Below are 19,284 nucleotides of genomic sequence, written 5' to 3'. Positions count from 1 at the left end.
TCCCGTCAAGTCCTACCAGCGTTTTCATGTGTTTCCTGTGCTCTAGTTGATGTTTTTCTTAGTTTTCCCAGTTCTGACCTTTCTGCCTGTCCTGACCCTGATCCTGCCTGCCGTCCTGTACCTGCCTGACTCTTGATTGGATTGTGACTAGGGATTTGCCTGCCTTGACTTACCTTTTGCCTGCCCCTTGTACTATAGTAAACACTGAGACTCGTACTATCCGCCTCCTCTGTCTGCATCTGGGTCTTAGCCTGAGCCTTGATAGTATAGGTAGTCATTATAGGTCAGTTTGGGATTCAGCATTCACCTGACAAAATTTGAACAAACAGAATGCGTTTCATCAGGCTGAGTCCCTTTACCTAGACCTGTACAATGCCTGTGTTTCATTGTCAAAACAGACCCACAAGTTTAATGCCAATATAATATGTTTATTTCCAGTCAAGTAAAACAATTAAGACATAAAAAAAATAAAAAAAGATTCACATAATTTTTTAAGGCAGTATGTTTAAACTGGGGGCTATAATAATGAGTGATATGTACACAAGTAATGTTTCTGTAATGATAAAAGCAATCATTGCTCGGATACTCAATTTACACAAGTGAGGGGACAGGGGTGAGAATACACACCCCTTTAGCCACCAAGGGTGGATAAAAGGCAAAGAACAGAAGAGCAGAGCACCGTGGCATTTGAGGTATGTGAACGTCAATCACATTCTGTAATTTCCTCATTCACCCACTGGAGGGCATTGTATGCTTAACTTTAGTTCCCACCTCTGTTTTAGCGTCACTTTAGGGATCAGTCTTGTTCTTGAAGGCTTTATAAGATCTCTAGAACTGACTCCCCCCTAATACTGGAAGTCAACCAGTCTAATGCTAAATTACAAATCGACCCTAGCCAATACACCCTAGATACTCCTGTAGATTTAAGAGAATTGGATAGGCGGAAGCAATATGGTAAACTTTTTTATTTTACCTTCAGATTAGCTAGGTGGAAATGTTACCAAATATCCTTCAATAAAATTATACTATAAGTGGCTAAGGATTAGGGGCAAGGTGTAGATTTGAAATTAATCTTCCTCTCCTAGGCTATTAGGGGAACGGGGATAACTAGTCAGTTGCACAACTGAATGCATTCAACCAGAATGTGTCTTCCGCATTTAACCCAACCCCTCAGAGGGTAAAAGTAAGTCTTAAACCTTTGATGGAATCAAAAAGGTTCACCAGTAAAATAATTATTTGAGATAAACACCTTGAGCGACTGAAGCCTGAAACTCAGATCTTAAAGCAATGGTTTTGGTTCAAATAAGGCTGCTATTTTCAAATACAATCACTTTTTGGGCTTAGTTGTGGTAAATTTGCTGTGTACAAATTATTAGAATTATGTTCCGGCCCCAAGACCTTCCACTCCAACAAAAATCGTCCCGCGTTGAATCTAGTTGTCTACCCCTGCTCTAGTGCGTGTCAGTCAAGTGTCTGGTTTGGCAACATGAGAGAGTGTAAAACCATTCTCACATTTTCAATGCAGCCTATTAAACAAGTAAATAATCAGATGGTGGCTCAGCCCCCAACAGAAACTTAATCTAAACACAGCCACTTTAGAGAGATCGTATTCTTTACATTCACTGAGGCTCTGTTCAAATGTCAAAACCAGCATACCGCTTAGTATGAAGCAATTTATTGGCATGTATGCGTTTGAGAAGTAGAGGCGTCATAAGCATCCAAATTAAAACATTAGCGGTGACACCTCATCAGTTTTGGAGGCAGCGTTACATTTGCTCACAAAAAGCAGTGTAGTAGCTAACGAACTGAAAATAAATGGTTTCACCCTACAGTTAGCCAAGTTGGCAAGCTAGCTAAAGTTATTCACAGTTATTTAGCAACCACTCCTATACTCTTTTACTAGCTAATGCAATGCTTTTGTGTCACAAAAATCCCTCCAAAAATGACAGTGTCTCCATTTGTGTTTACATTTGACTATTGTGACACACATCCATGCAAATCCACGTTCTATGCATATTCAGCATGTATTCAAAGTAGTGTGTTAGCATGTGTATTGGAACAGAGCCAATGAGAGGTGTTCTCAGAGTCTTCAAATAATTCCCTATCTGACAGTTAAATACTGACCAGGATAGAAAGAGTAGACAATAAGCAATAAGTACTTACAATGATTCGAATAACATATACAGTTGAAGTTGGAAGTTTACATACACTTAGGTTGGAGTCATTAAAACTTGTTTTTCAACCACTCCACAAATTTCTTGTTAACAAACTATAGTTTTGGCAAGTCGGTTAGGACATCTGTTTTGTGCATGACACAAGTCATTTTTCCAACAATAGTTTAAAGACAGATTATTTCACTTATAATTCACTGTATCACAAGTCCAGTGGGTCAGAAGTTCACATACACTAAGTTAACTGTGCCATTAAACAGCTTGGAAAATTCCAGAAAATGATGTCATAGCTTTAGAAGCTTCTGATAGGCTAATTGACATAATTTGAGTCAATTGGAGGTGTACCTGTGGATGAATTTCAAGGCCTACCTTCAAACTCAATGCCTCTTTGCTTGACATCATGGGAAAATCAAAAGAAATCAGCCAAGACCTCAGAAAAAAAATTGTAGACCTCCACAAGTCTGGTTCATCCTTGGGAGCAATTTCCAAATGCCTGAAGGTACCATGTTCATCTGTACAAACAATAGTACCCAAGTGTAAACACCACGGGACCACGCAGCCGTAATACCGCTCAGGAAGGAGACGTGTTCTGTCTCCTAGAGATGAATGTACTTTGGTGCGAAAAGTAATCCCAGAACAAGCAAAGGACCTTGTGAAGATTCTGGAGGAAACATGTACAAAAGTATCTATAAAACAAGTCTGATATCGACATAACCTGAAAGACCGCTCAGCAAGGAAGACGCCACTGCTTGGACAAAGATCGTGTTTTTTGGAGAAATGTCCTCTGGTCTGATGAAGCAAAAATAGAACTGTTTGGCCATAATGACCATCATTATGTTAGGAGGAAAAAAGGGGGAGGCTTGCAAGCTGAAGAACACCATCCCAACTGTGAAGCACGGGGGTGGCAGCATCATGTTGTGGGGGTGCTTTGCTGGAGGAGGGACTGGTGCACTTCACAAAATAGATGGCATAATATGAGAGGAACATTATGTGGATATATTGAAGCAACATCTCAAGACATCAGTCAGGAAGTTAAAGCTTGGTAGCAAATGTGTCTTCCAAATGGACAATGACCCCAAGCATACTTCCAAAGTTGTGGCAAAATGGCTTAAGGACAACAAAGTCAAGGTATTGGAGTGGCCATCACAAAGCCCTGACCTCAATCCTTTATAAAAATTTGTGGGCAGAACTGAAAAAGCATGTGCGAGCAAGGAAGCCTACAAACCTGACTCAGTTACACCAGCTGTCAGGAGGAATGGGCCAAAATTAATTGAACTTATTGTGGGAAGCTTGTGGAAGGCTACCTGAAACGTTTGACCCAAGTTAAACAATTTAAAGGCAATGCTACCAAATGCTAATTGAGTGTATGTAAACTTCTGACCCACTGAGAATGTGATGAAAGAAATAAAAGCTGAAATAAATCATTCTCTCTACAATTATTCTGACATTTCAGATTCTTAAAATAAAGTGGTGATCCTAACTGACCTAAGACAGGGAATTGTTACTAGGTTTAAATGTCAAGAATTGTGAAAAACAGAGATAAAATGTATTCGGCAAAGGTGTATGTAAACTTCCGACTTCCACTGTAAAGCTAATAATGAATAATAATAATATCATCAGTAACGGTGGTACTTTTTGTTCATATGCCGATGTAAACTAGTCGCACATGTACTGCAAACTGCAAAGAAGACTACGAGGTGAGCTTGTACTGGAATACTGCAGTCGCCCCCCCCCCCCCCCCCCCCCCCCCCCCCACCTCAAGAGTTTCAGTCAAAAAATAATAGTAATATTCATAAACCCTTTTTTTTAAGGATCTCAACATATGCAAGGTCACTATTAGTACTTAAATCTACCCATTTCTTAAGAATTATTAATGCCACTCATAATACGTATTGTAGTTCACAAAAACTAGAACCAATTGTCTCGAGACAACACAACTTGTCATTTTCGGAGGTTGTCAAAATGGCCGATATTTAGGTCACTTACTGAGTAGGCCAAAGAGAGAAAAATGGTTATTTAGGAATACGATGGGAATACACAGACAAAACATAGATAGGCACTATCTTCTTGTGCATTTACAGTACAATCAAATTTGTGTCCACCTCATGCCTGTCAAGTGGTTACAATGAGAAATGAGGTTAGGAGAAAAAATATGTACAAACACTTAAACTCACTGGTTGCTGTCTGCAAGCTAAGTGTGTAGGCCTACATATGCTGGAAAAGCGCACACGCACACACACACGCACACACACACACACACACACACACACACACACACACACACACACACACACACACACACACTTAGCTGGCAGACAAAGTTCACCCTGGATGTGGAGATGAACACTACAATTTCAAAACTGAAGAAAAACAACAACAAAAAACAGGCTTTGATTGGAAAAGAGGAGTTGGAGTCACAACTGATCTGCCATTTCAGCGATGTGATTGATTGAAACTGCATTGCGACTACTGTGCCAACACCGGACGCTTGTAACAAACAACAGAGGTGGTAGAGGACGGGGGGGGGGCTGGGGGAGGGAAAAAACTGAGGAAATGAGGTAGGCTTTTGCTGTAAACAAAAAAAGTCCTACAGTTAATCATACAAGATCAATCAAAACAAAACATAAGAAGAAGAAAATGCACAACTATGTGTAACTCGAGAGGTAGTTAGTTACTAATATCAGGACATGAAGAGGTACAGAACCCTTTGAACAGTAAAGTTTGAGTTTATCGATCAGTCGGTGGATGATTCCCAAAATAATAAAATATACATTTTTTGGTTAATTCCCTGAGAACAGTTTATCATCCTGAGAGGAATTGTGGATAAAAAAAATATATACATAGTACAAAAATGGGCTGTGCTCATTGTGTGGTTTGGTCATTCTCTTTTTTTCCCTCTCTGTTGTTGTCCGCTTATTGGATTCAATTCGATGCACATCACACATTCAAAAAGCTATACATAAACAACCTCAGTGTTGAACTTTCAGAAACAATCCCTTGAAATTCCAAAGGAGCAGGAACAGCAAAGCAAGTCCTACTTTTACAATGCCTTCAAATAAAGCCAAACTCTTTTATAGAAATGTATACCAAAAACTGTTGCTTGTCTACGTAATTTGTTTTAGAGCTTTAGAAAACACAAGCTAGTTTGATATCATCATACAAGGCCATTTGATTTGTCAGCACATTAAGAAGATACGACTCCAAAGTAACCCTCATTGACTTTTGTGAGGAGAGCCACTTCAGAGTTCTTTTCACATTCAATATGGTCAGAGAAGAGTTGTCATGTTTCATTAGTATAAGCGCTAATAGAAACTCGCAGAGGATTCAAGTCATACGAAAAGCAGCACTTACATTTTTTTTTCTCCCTACCTCTTTTTCAGCTCTTAATAAATCTCTGGACTATTTGAATAACGAGCAGCAGTGTTTAGGGATCCCGTTTTGAGTGGGAAACAGGTGGTACCACAGGCATAGATGGGAGAGGGACAGGGGTGTGTATATAGGGATAGAAAGCTTTGACATCAGACAGATGTAGAGGCTATGTGATTTGACTAATACTAGGCCTAGGACTAGGGGTCCGAGTTTTTCCTATATAGGTAAGGCATTTCGTCGGAAAAGAGGAACAGAGACAGATAGAACGATAGAGAGAGGTAGAGTGATGTGAGAGTGATCAGATATTTTGATAATGCGGAGGGAGGATAAGAGTGAGATGGAGTGATAGAAATAAAGAGAGACATAAATGTAGAAAATTACTTCATATTATAAACGGGGAGGGCATTGACTGAACGGGTAAAATGAGTGATGTCACACAGGTCAAAGGGAGAGAGAGGTGTGATGGTGCTTGACAATAAAGAATCCTACGCACAATACATAGTTTCTTAAACTATGCCAGAAATAATTTATTCTATACTTAAATGTAATAATTGTTTTAGAATATGCTATTCTTTCATACATATATTAATGACTTATATTGTGACTTCATAAACTGTGACACTATCTCCAACTAATTAGTCAACAACCCAAATGTAGATAGTAGAAGTCCAATTAAATAATGGCATTTTTTCAATGTTTTGGAACTTAAACCTAGAGGTGGATAAAATAGTTTAATATCCAAGAAGTATTGTGAGACCGAGTCAAGACCGAGACCGGGAGGGGGGGCGAGTTCGAGTCAAGACCGAGACCAGAACAAGGCGAGTCCAATTCAAGACCATGATTGAAATTGTGTCAGATCGCCGCCATAAAAAAAGAGCTAAAAATGTACAGTATTTCTGTAAATTGTAATACATTAGCAAACATTTCTAAAAACCTGTTTTTCGCTTTGTCATTATGGGGTATTGTGTGTAGATTGATGAAGAAAAACATTTATTGAATCCATTTTAGAATAAGGCTGTGACGTAACAAAATGAGGAGCAATTCAAGGGGTTTGAATACTTTCAGAATGCACTGTAGTAAAGGACAGTATTGTTACGAGTACGTATGAAAGGTGTTATAAAAGGAGTGTGGATATTTGGCATGGTGAAGCATCGACTGAACGGGGGCTGATAATTCAGATTGTCCGAGACTGAGCCGAAACAGTCAAGACGGAGTAAAAATGTATCCGAGACAAGCTCGAGACACTCAATATGTGGTCTGGGTACCGGACTCGAGTAGCCTAACAACTCACACTAAATTCTTCAGAAGAAGATGTGAGTTGTTAGGCTACTCGAGTCCGGTCTCCAGACCACATATTGAGTGTCTCGGTCTGCCATCATTTAAGATTTTGTGGTGACGAGGGACACGAGGGGCTTTGTACAAAACAAAGTCAACATCGATTGGATCGTCTCTAACCAATCAGAGTATCAATGCCAATGACACATTTTCAAACCGCCGCTTTACCCATGTTTGTTCTAGCTCTGGCCCAACCCATCGGTTCCTGGACCAATCAGATGGCCTCAAATGTGTTGGCATTCGGTGAAGGGTCTGGGAGGTACTCAGATCCAGACTCACTGCGGAGAAGAAACTAACGTCTGTGAGCGTGGCTTAGCTTTTGGCAAGAGCAAGGAATCTGGGTAGCCAGGCAAGGTCTCGAGTGATAAAACACTTTTTCTAAGGCATGTCTTTCTAGGATTACATGAAACATTAATATCAAGTCGACTAGAGGTTGGCCCCAATCTCAAAGCCTGGATCAAACTTCTCTGTTATGTTTTAGGAAAGGAACAATGTCTCTCACACGTTCCTAACAACCCCACTCACACACAAGCAAGTGCACACATGCCTGGATCAATACTATTCCCCCACTAGCACTCTGCAGTCAATTGTTAGTACCACTGAACTAGAAAAGCTCATCTTCTGTGGTTCAGGAGTGACAGTTAGGCTTCTTTTCGCAGCAGAATACTGGTTGCAATGATGTCTTGTGCCAAAATCTACCCGCTGGGGAAGTACACAGCAAAGGTGACTTCACTGCACCAGGCTGTGCCACACACACACACGCTTGTGCCCACATACACACTCACACATGCGCTTGTGCCCACACACACACACACACACACACACACACACACACACACACACACACACACACACACACACACACACACACACACACACACACACACACACACACACACACACACACACACACACACACACACACACTTCAAACTAGGTTTAACAACAATCACCCAGTGGGCAAAGCTGGTTGAAATGACGTCATTACAACCATATAATAACAACCATATAACAACCAGTTCCTGGTTCTTATGAAACCATTGCAACCATTGCTCCCCCCCAGAACTGGCAGTTGGTCCAGTTCTGTTTCTGTAAAGCAGAGCGTTGCACATGACCACAAGGGTTATTGAATGGGTCCTACGCCCCCATCCTCTTTCCAACCTTTCACCCTGGTATCCATGGTGCTCTCGCCAACACTGATCAATAGGTCACACTGAGGCATCATTTGGATTCAGATTTTTTTGCGGTTCTATTGTTTTTATAGAGGACCAATCAGTGTTTTGCAATCCTGGTCCCGGGGAGCCAAAGGGGTACACATTTTAGTTTTTGATGTATCACTAACACACCGGATTGTAAATAATCAAAGGCTTGGCGATAAGTTAAATCAAGTGTGTTACTGCTAGGGCAAAAATAAAATATGCTCAATTAGGAAACACTGGCCTACATCAAGGCCTTTTTTTAAAGTCTTAAATGCTAAAAAAGAGCCATCATGATGTTTAGAATAATAATAATATGAAACACGTGAACTAAAATCTAAAAGGAAACCGAATTCTATTCAGAAACTACCACACAAAGTGTTACGGATGACACCAGTCATCTAACTCAGGTTCACAATCACCCTAACCCTAACCCATAACCCTTAACCCTAACCCTTGTTTCTCTTTTAGACCATTTTGTCTCTTGAGCTGCACTGATTGAGAAGTCACACACAGTCATTCACATGAGTCCGTATCCCCAGCGATGGTTGCCATAGCTGCAACCAGATGACAACCAGTCAGCCAGTCACACACATTCACACAAATCCGTATCCCGGTGATCGTTGCCATAACTTCGCTGGTCCCGCCCAAAAATATACCTCCCATTTTTTTCACGAGTGTGAGGTAGATTAGGGATGGGATTTTGGGGGTTCCTTAGATTAGGGGAGTCAGGGTCATGGTACACCTCTCCCCTTCTCCCCGCCTATTTCCTCCACCTCTGGGGGCCACCACAGTGTGACTGGGGTGGCGCTTCCGGGGAGGATGAGGGGCCATCGAGGGGGGATGAACCCGAGCGCTCCTCCTCGTCAGGGGGGTACAGGTCGGTCGAGGTAGAGGGGTGCAGGGGGTCCTGAGAGCCAGTGGGGGGCGCCAGCGCCTTGTGGGGACACTGGGCTACCATGTGCATGATGCTCTGGCAGTAGTGGCATTTCTTTGGCTGGGGGGGCAGGCCACACTCCTTGGCGTGGTGGTCCAGACCTCCACAGTTATAACAGCTGGACAGAGGACAGTGGGAGTGGAATGGAGAGAAAGAAGAGGAGGGAGAGAAGAAGAAACAGGTAAAGGACAGAAAACGGCACCAACTTGCTACTTATATCGAAACAATATTCAATAACTCAAATAAGGATGAATCAACAATTCGATAATGCTTTAATAAAGTAAACAGGTATAAAGCACTACAATGGCGTTATAATGCATTGCAATTATTGTCTTAAGCATCTTCTTAAGCCCCCTTGTGTGTATTTATCCTAACAGAAATCCCGACCAACCATCATCCATTTTGAGTCAGTTGAAAATGTATCATAGAAAAGTGACATAAGGCCTAATTAGACATTATAAAGGCTCATACAAGCGTGTAACATTCACTAATGCATAATACCAGTCGGTTTAATGTAAACTGTTACATATAAAGGCCTAATTAGACATTATAAAGGCTCATACAAGCGTGTAACATTCACTAATGCATAATACCAGTCAGTTTTATGTAAACTGTTACATATAAGGCCTAATTAGACATTATAAAGACTCTTACAAGCTTATAACATTCACTAATGCATAATACCAGTCAGTTTTATGTAAACTGTTACATATAAAGGCCTAATTAGACATTATAAAGACTCATACAAGCTTATAACATTCACTAATGCATTATACCAGTCAGTTTTATGTAAACTGTCTAAGGCCATAAATCCTTTTGAAATGTGAGAAACAATTCCATCACAGTAGAATTTCATCTATACAGTATTTACACAAATCATTGGTGAAATCAATCGGGGGGGGGGGGGCCCCACTTTAGCGTTCTCCTTGCAACAAACAAATATAGGTTTTATTAAGTCTTCATAAGCACAACATAGATGTTTTAGAATCATTTGTAAATGAAGTGGTATAGCACTTAAAGTACAAGCAAAACACACCACCCTCAATACATTCCTCATATAGGGAGTTCTCAATTTTGCATGGAACACAGTGCATTGAATTGAAAAATGTAAGGGCTTGGATGCTCTATAGCATTGATTCTCAGACAGACACAATGGACGGTGAGCACTATAAGACAGGCATGTTGCATTTCTCTTGGTGCATCTCGAAGACCCATGTTATAAGACAAACAGACCGCTCAATAACAAATCAAGGAGCAGATGTAGAAGAAAGCTGCACTTAATGAGGATGTTGAGATGAACTGTTCATCCTCGATGAAAACACATTCCATCTCTCTCTCTCTCTCTCTCTCTCTCATGCCCATACACACACACACTTCATCTCTCTCTCTCAAAATCACTTTCACTTTCACACACACACACACACACACACACACACACACACACACACACACACACACACACACACACACACACACACACACACACACACACACACACACACACCTTGACACGCAATCACAATGAAAACATTGTGCCGATCAATGGTCAAGTACATTTCAATTCCAATTGAGCTGCCGAAGAAAAACTGAATTGAAAAAGGCAATGCTATAACTGAAAACACCATTGCATATATTAGTTAAGAACAAATTCTTATTTACAATGACTGCCTACCGGGGAACAGTGGGTTAACTGCCTTGTTCAGGGGTAGAATAACTGATTTTTACATCGTCAACTCAGGGATTCAATCCAGCAACCTTTCAGTTACTGGCCCAACACTCTAACCACTAGGCTACCTGCTGCATATCTCAAACGCAACATCCAATTCAATTACCAAACAGGCTTGAACAGGAGTTGACCTCAGTTCAGAAGGTTTCGTACCCTCAATATTTCGATGAGCTTCATGTGCTCTTACCGAGCTAAGAAATGGAGCAAAAACACTTCACTGGGACCTTGTGGGTTACTAAGGAGCCTGTGATGGTTACCACGGTAATACTTGGAGGCTGGTTGTAGAATGCTGTTAGCATCATGACTGCATTCCACCAAATGGCTTCCTATTCCCTATTCAGTGCACTACTTTTGACCAGAGCCCATAGGTATCTGGTCAAAAGTAGTGCGCTAGGGAATAGTAAACCATTTGGGATGCTACCCCAACATAGCCTAGACTGCCTCATTTGTTCTTGCCTCCTCAGAATAGCGTAGACACATCATCCGCAATGTTTTAATATTCCTCCCGGGGATTGCTGCTACAATAAAGCATTTGTTGGGTGTCATATGGCGTATGCTCTTTTTATTCTGTTACAAATTCCGGGTTACAAAGCAAATGTTTACTTTTAACTCTGAAAGTTAAACACCGATTAACACTTTAAATGAACACATATATACACAAGTGTTGAGAATAGACTTGGTTTATAGTTCAATGAATATGCTTCAGTGTTGTAGTACTCGAGTCCAGGACTGGGACTTGACTTGGACTCGAGTCAAAGATTTTCATGACTCGTCAATCAACCTCGACCAGTGCGGACTTGGACTCCACCGGTAGTGACTTTATTGTCCAAAAAATCTCTCTTTGTTGCATAATTTAACATACAATGTGCAACAGAATAACAGAATTTAGATTTTTTTTTTTATTGTTGGATGGCAGGTTTTTAGCACTAACAAGGGACTTGTGAATCAACTCACTGATATGCTTTATGTCATAGTCCATTCAACATTTTCTTGAAATTTACAAGGGAAAATGGTACAGGTAAAATGATTATTTTTTACAATGAATCATTGAAAGATTTTAGAAGCAATAGAAATGCACTTATTAGCGTCTCCATAATTGTCTGCCACATTTCTTCTTTTACACAGTCACCTTAAAAGCAGGAATCTGCTACCCCCTGTCGCCCCACTGCTTGTGTATATGCTCGGTCATTAGTATTACTGACCGCCCCAGCAACGTAGTTATTGTTTTGGCTTCACCATGGTCCTGGGGCGGACAGTAATAAAACTATATAGAAAAACAGTTGGTTTTTTTGCTGTCCCCACTATAAAAAATAATAATATCATTAATTACATGAAATTTGGTCCATGAAACTGTAGGATTCCATTCATTTCTATGGGTGGCAGCTCTTTCTGCGGTGACTTAGTCTCTCATTGGCGAATATATAGTGTGACGACCCTCCCACTCTGCCTGCCGAATTCTTTCTCTTTGCTCTTGTTTTCCTTAATAGGATGTCGGTGGGCAGAGCCGGGAGGGTTGTCAGCGACATGCGACACACCTGGACCCAGGTGTGTCCAGGGATAAATAAACCTCTTCCCCATTCATTGAGACTCTCTTCATGCAGACACGGTTAGATTTTGGTTGTGGCTGTTTTGTTTGTTTGCTTTTGGCACCTTTCAACACCCCTCATTATCACATCTATGCACGCAACCACTCACTTACACTACTAATTACTGACTACACACACCATTGTTAATTGTATTTATGTTACTTCAGTTAATATATTTTTGTTATTCCTAATCTCCACGTTGTCTCCCTTTTTGTAATGGACTTTGAGCCGGTTCGTGACAATAGCATCAACAATCTAGTGTTTATATACTGTACATCATTGGCTGGGCTGAAACAGGACCATTAAAACCAATGTGACAAACTCTATTGATAAGAGGTCACTTAGACCTATTCTTAACTCTGGTTTACGGTCTTGATTAAGATGGATTGAGTGGTAAAATAGTCCTTTGTTTCAGTGAACATTCATTCAGTTAAGGAAAAACAGCTAAGAGTACTTCTCAGCATTTCCCAAACCCCTAATATTATATTTTTGTTAGGTCTCTTGCCCCAGAATGTACACAATATATACAAAAGTATGTGGACACCCCTTCAAATTAGTTGATTCGGCTATTTCAGCCACATCTGTTGCTGACAGGTGTATAAAATCGAGCACACAGCCATGAAATCTCCATAGACAAACATTGGCAGTACAATGGCCTTACTGAAGAGCTCAGTGACTTTCAGTGTGGCACCATCATAGGATGCCACCTTTCCAACAAGTCAGTTTGTCAAATTTCTGCCCTGCTAGAGCTGCACTAGTCAACCATAAGTGCTGTTATTGTGAAATGGAAACATCTAGGAGTTACAACGGCTCAGCAGCGAAGTGGTGGACCATCCAAGCCCACAGATCGGGACCGCTGAGTGCTGAAGCGTCTAGTATGTAAAAATCGTCTGTCCTCTGTTGCTACACTCCCTACCGAGTTCCAAACTGCCTTTGTAAGGAACGTCAGCACAATAACTGTTTGTCGGGAGCTTCAAAAAATGTATTTCCATTGCCTAGCAGCCGCACCAAGCCTAAGATGCGCAATCCCAAGCGTGGTGGTGTAACGCTTGCCTCCATTGGACTCTGGAGCAGTGGAAACGCGTTCTCTGGAGTGATGAATCACGCTTCACCATATGGCAGTCCAACGTACAAATCTGGGTTTGGCGGATGCCAGGAGAACGCTACCTGCACCAATGCATAGTGCCAACTGTAAAGTTTGGTGGAGGAGGAAAAATGGTCTGGGGCTGTTTTTCATGGTTCGGGCCCCTTAGTTCCAGTAAAGGGAAATCTACAGAATACAATGACATTCTAGACAATCCTGTGCTTCCAACTTTGTGCAACAGTTTGGGGAAGGCCCTTTCCTGTTTCAGCATGCCCCCGTGCATCTCGACAAACCATTTCTGTATGGACCTCGCTTTCCATACAGAAATGGTTTGTCGAGATCGGTTTGGAAGAAATTGACTGGTCTGCACAGAGCACTGACCTCAACCCTATGGAACACCTTTGGGATGAATTGGAATGCAGACTGCGAGCCATGCCGAATCGCCCAACATCTGTCTGACATCACTAATTCTCGTGGCTAAATGGAAGCAAGTCCCGCAGCAATGTTCAAACATCTAGTGGAAAGCCTTCCCAGAAGAGTGGCGGCTGTTATAACAGCAAAGGGGGGGGGGGGCAACTCCATTATAATGCTTATGATTTTGGAATGAGATGTTCGACGAACATACTTTTGGTCATGTAGTGTATATAATATATAGAATATTGGAATGCAGTACTTCTACACTGTGTTCAAGTATAGTTGTAGTTATAGCTCTGGAAAGCAGGGAGAAGAGTAGCGTAAAGCCTGTTGCATGCTTCACAGTCGAAACACTTTGCGCACATATTATGACGACATTTTGTTACGTTTTTGTTTGTTTTCCAGTTTTTTTTTCAGCTGTTCGCGTACACACACAAAAATATAGAGGCAAGTCGAAGCTTGGTAGCTGAAGTCTCCGCCCCTTCGTCGGTGATTGGTCAACAGTACTACTCCTTGTGGAAGTGGGAACTATGGACGGCATTCTTCAATGAAGTGTTCGTTGTCATTCATTGACAGACGACTAATTTTCATGCAAAATATTTCACTTGAGAAATACTGCACCAAACATCTTAGTTAGTTGTAAAATTGCACGACGAAGACTTCTAAAGCAAACACGTAAATATTTAATACAGATTTCTTGATTTATCTTATCTTGGACTATTTTGAGGAAGTGTTTCTGGCTATGTTGTTGCTACGGTGGCTCAAGAGGGACAAACAATAGTATTATTGCAGCTTTACTTGTTTTTCAAGCAAGGTCTTTGGGGCTGGGGTTCTCAAACGTTTTGGGGCTGGGGACCCCTTTTGTGACAGCAAATTTATCAGGGACCCCCTCATAAACACAACTCGAGATAAAAGAAAGATAGCATTCAAGGAGTTTTTACCATGACTTCGGATATTGGGAAGGAACAATTTAAAGGCCCATCGCTTGACAGTGGAGAGAAGTTTGCAGTTTTCAAGCTAATTTCCTGCAATTCTACACATATTTCCATGAGGCAGAGAAAACCTTGCAGTTTTAAAGCTTAAAGTAACTGTCCAGTGTTTCCAGATTTCTATGAAATATGACCAATAATTAATTACAATATGAGTTCAAAAGTTTTCCTTCCGTTCATAGTACGACTCCAACACCATCATTAAGTTTGCCAATGACACAACAGTGGTAGGTAGGCCCGATCACTGACAACGATGAGACAGCCTATAGGGAGGAGGTCAGAGACCTGGCCGTGTGGTGCCAGGACAACAACCTCTCCCTCAATGTCAGCAAGACAAAGGAGATTACAGGAAAAGGAGGACCGAACACGCCCCCATTCTCAGCGACGGGACTGAATTGGAGCAGGTTGAGAGCTTCAAGTTCCTTGGCGTCCACATCACCAACAAACTATTATGGTCCAAACACACCAAGACAGTCGTGAAGAGGAGAGTGAAAAGATTTGGCATAGGTCCTCAGATCCTCAAAAAGTTATACAGCTGCACCATCGAGAGCATCTTGACTGGTTGTGTCACTGCCTGGTATGGCAACTGCTCGGCCTCCAACCACAAGGCACTACAGAGGGTAATGGTAACATCACTGGGGCCAAGCTTCCTGCCATCCAGGACCTCTATACCAGGCAGTGTCAGAGGAAGGCCCTAAAAATGGTCAAAGACTCCAGCCCCCCTAGTCATAGACTGTTCTCTCTGCTACCGCATGGCAAGCGGTACTGGAGCTACTCTCTGTTTGTTATCTATGCATGGTCACTATGCATGTTCCTACATGTACATATTACCTCAATTACCCCGATTAACCTGTACCCCCCGCACATTGACTCTGTACCGCTACCCCCTGTACATAGCCTCGCTACTGTTATTTTACTGCTGCTCTTTAATTATTTGTTATTTTTACTTGTCTATTTTTACTTAACATTTAATTGATAAGTAAGCATTTCACTGTAAAGTCTACACCCATTGTTTTTCAGCGCATGTGACAAATACAAATTTGATTTGATTTATATTAAGCATGTTACAAACCAGCTTTTCTGTGTTGGAATGGTGTGGGCATACCACAACAACAGAATGACGTGGGCAAATAACGGTCATTAAAATGATTAACGCAAGTTGACCGCTGATCGGCCAATGAGGAAATAGCAAGCATTTCTGAAAAAGGCATGCTTTGACCACAAATACAAGTATATGACGAGTCAACAACATTATTTGGGTATGGAACGGAATGTAAACATTTAAAATGTGAGATTTGTAGTGGACAGTTACTGTGAATTAAGTGCATTTTTGGGGAACACAAACATTTGTAAATGTATAATTGGTGGAGCACTGTGGATACCAATATCCCTGTGAGCCTTCCAGGCCTATGTTGCCCATGGTTAGGAACATACATTGTAAATGAATAATATTACATTGTTTTGTATTACACCGTCTAAACTTATTTCACAGATCCCTTGGACAGATTATTTGATTTTGTATTTTTCTATCTGGCTGCAGACCCCCTGCAGTAACCTCTACCAAAGTAGAACCCCCTTCTTTAGGGACTATGCAAGCATAGAGGCTTGCTTCGCCGAGCCGGGTTCTGTTAGGAGCAAACCCAACATGTGTATGTGGATGTCTTGGCGGCGTCGGTAGCCCAGCCCTGTGGCCCCTTACACAGAACTAAGAGATTTAATCAGGCTCAAGTACCTGCTGCCTACCTACCAACACAGCTCCCTATCCGAAGCACAGCTCCCTATCCGAAGCACAGCTCCCTATCCGAAGCACAATCAGAACACCATTAAGATAAACCACAAAGTACTCCAATTATCCCAACTACACTGAAATAACCAGGGAACCCTTTCGGCAGATAAGGGGGAGTAAGAGTGGGATTGGATAGCCAGAATAGTATAGCAATGGCACAGTGATTTGGTCTATGCAGATATTGCACTCACATCTACTGTAGTGTTGCATGGTATACAAAAACGCCTGTACTTTTTCAATACTAGAACATGAAAAACGGTTTGGTACTAGAATTTGTTACTTTCGGTAATTTTGTCAAATGCGTCTCGCGTCTGAGGTGAGCGAGTCTGTCTAGTAATTTGTCTGAATCTTCTCAAGGTGGCAGTAGTAAGCTAGCCAGACTCCTTGCGCTTGCGCATGCTGCTGACACCGTGCGAGACACTTTTGAGAAGCAAGAGAGAGAGAAAATGCCGTCAACATGGCCTCTTCTAACGAAAACATCATACCTCCACTCCAGCAGGTTGTTTACAAAACTGGCTCCAGAAGCGAAATATGGGAAGACTTTGCTTACAGAGCAGATGAAAACCAGCCTACCAAAAAAACCTACGCAAAAGGTGTTACAAAGCAGTGCAGTGAGGGAGGTTTACTTCCAAAAATACATTTAAAACTATTTTACACTTTACATTTGCTTTGTAACGTTATTCTACCAGCAACTACATTCAAACTATTTTGGAGTGACAATGACAATATATTCTTTTCAGCACTATAATATGATAAGTAGCCAGCTAGCAGCAGCTGGGTGAAGCATTGCACCCTGGGAGTCGTAGTATGCTAGGTAAAATCCATTGTATTTCTATGGTGTGTAGACTACACTGAGTGTACAAAACATTAGGAACACTTGCTCTTTCCATGACATAGACTGATATGGTGAAAGCTATGATCCCTTATTAATGTAATTTGTTCAATCCACTTCAAATCAGTGTAGATGAATGGGAGGAGACAGGTTAAAGAAGGATTTTTAAGCCATGAGACAATTGAGTCATGGAATGTATATGTGTGCCATTCAGAGAGTGAATGGGTGAGACAAAATCTTTATGTACCTTTGAACGGGGTATGGTAGTAGGTGCCAGGCGCACCAAAGACTACAATACTGCTGGGTTTTTCACGCTCAACAGTTTCCTGTGTGTATCAAGATTGGTCCACCTCCCAAAGGACATCCAGCCAACTTGACACAACTATGGGAAGCACTGGAGTCAACATGAGCCAGCATCCCTGTGGAACACTTCGACACCTTGTGTGCCCCTACAAATTGAGACTGTTCTGAGGGCAAAACGGAGGGGCAACTCAATATTAGGAAAGTGTTTTTATGTTTAAGCAATAAGGCATGAGGGGGTGTGGTATAAGGTCAATTTACCACGGCTAAGGGCTGTTCTTAGTCACAACGCAACACAGAGGGAGTGGATACAGCCCTTAGCCGTGGTAAATTGGCCATATACCACAAACCCCAAAGGTGCCTTATTGCTATTATAAACTGGTTACCAACCTAATTAGAGCAGTTAACCTATATTTTTTGTCATACTTTGTGATATATGGTCTGAAATTCCACAGCTGTCAGCCAATCAGCAATCAGGGCCCAAACCACCCAGTTTATAATGGAATTTAGAAGCTTCAGAAATGAGCTTTAAAGTGTTTTTCATGTAGTTTTGGAACTAAACTATGAATTTAATACATTACATGATGTAGCTGTAATGAATCATGAATCCTAGGTTTAATACATGTCAATTTGGCCCAATATTATGGCCATAGATGAGCAAATTAAGCCCGATATGTATAGAATTACAATTTAAAAAACAGTTTAGCTGTAATTGTAAAATTATTTTGTATGCTCTGAGTCGCCGATATGGTTTTGCATAAGGAACATTTTAGATAGTCTTCTGTTATTTAATATGGTGTTTTATTTTTGTGAGAAATTGAATCTAGACTAGAAGATGTTCTATTTGTTATTTGAGGTGTTCTATTGGTTATGAGATGGAAAAGGCGTTATTTTTAAAGGCATAATCAGGGAGATTTCCTGCTGTTCGAGGGTTAGCCCGCCCTATACCCATTGATTGTTGAAGAATAACTTAGAAATGGCTTACGAGCTGTGTGTACGAATTTGACAGTAGTTCCATTTCTCCAGCACTGCAAGTGGCGGAGGGGCTGCCATTGGGTCTGACAACACAAACCCCAGATTGTGGCTTTAATGTACACTGTACAGTGTAGCTATGTGCAGTAGCCTCCTACGAAGGAGCCAGATATAGCTCTATCTGGCTATGTTAACTGGCTCTCTGTGTTCACCGCACCACCAGGTGCACAGACACATGGAGAGTAGGAACTGCATGTTCTCTCAGTAGAAAAGGAGACAGGAGGGAGGGAGGGCACAGCTACAGCAATCATCAAGCTATTTCAGGGCGTTCCATATAAGCCTTGGGGACTATACAAGACATTTCAAAAAATGCTAATGTCGGGAAAGAGCTCACATTTAACGATCACTTCTACTGAAAATCTTAAGTCTTGTGCCTGTAATAGGGCAACACAACACCACACACTGTATCCAGTCTTCAGACATCAAATCCAATTTTATTTGTCACATGCTTTGTAAACAACAGGTGTAGACTAACAGTGAAAATGCTTACTTACGGGTCCTTTTCCAACAGTGCAGGGTTAAAGATA

General features: G+C 41.4%; 1 protein-coding gene across 2 annotated transcripts in view; it reads right to left on the bottom strand.

Annotated features, from left to right (window-relative positions):
* Positions 1-3,664: 3,664 nt before the first annotated feature.
* Positions 3,665-19,284, bottom strand: part of LOC110520963 (protein lin-28 homolog B-like) — a 38,646-nt gene continuing 23,026 nt past the window's right edge. For both annotated transcript variants that reach the window (XM_021598414.2, XM_036975524.1), the window contains exon 4: positions 3,665-9,126. In XM_021598414.2, the coding sequence (XP_021454089.2) occupies positions 8,835-9,126 (292 nt within the window). In that variant the 3' untranslated portion in view covers positions 3,665-8,834. The remainder of the gene's footprint in view (positions 9,127-19,284) is intronic.

Source organism: Oncorhynchus mykiss, chromosome 4 (genome assembly GCF_013265735.2).
Source record: "Oncorhynchus mykiss isolate Arlee chromosome 4, USDA_OmykA_1.1, whole genome shotgun sequence".
Classification (NCBI taxonomy): Eukaryota; Metazoa; Chordata; class Actinopteri; order Salmoniformes; family Salmonidae; genus Oncorhynchus; species Oncorhynchus mykiss.
The sequence above is the reverse complement of the archived record's forward strand: the minus strand, read 5'-3'. Positions and strand labels throughout refer to the sequence as shown.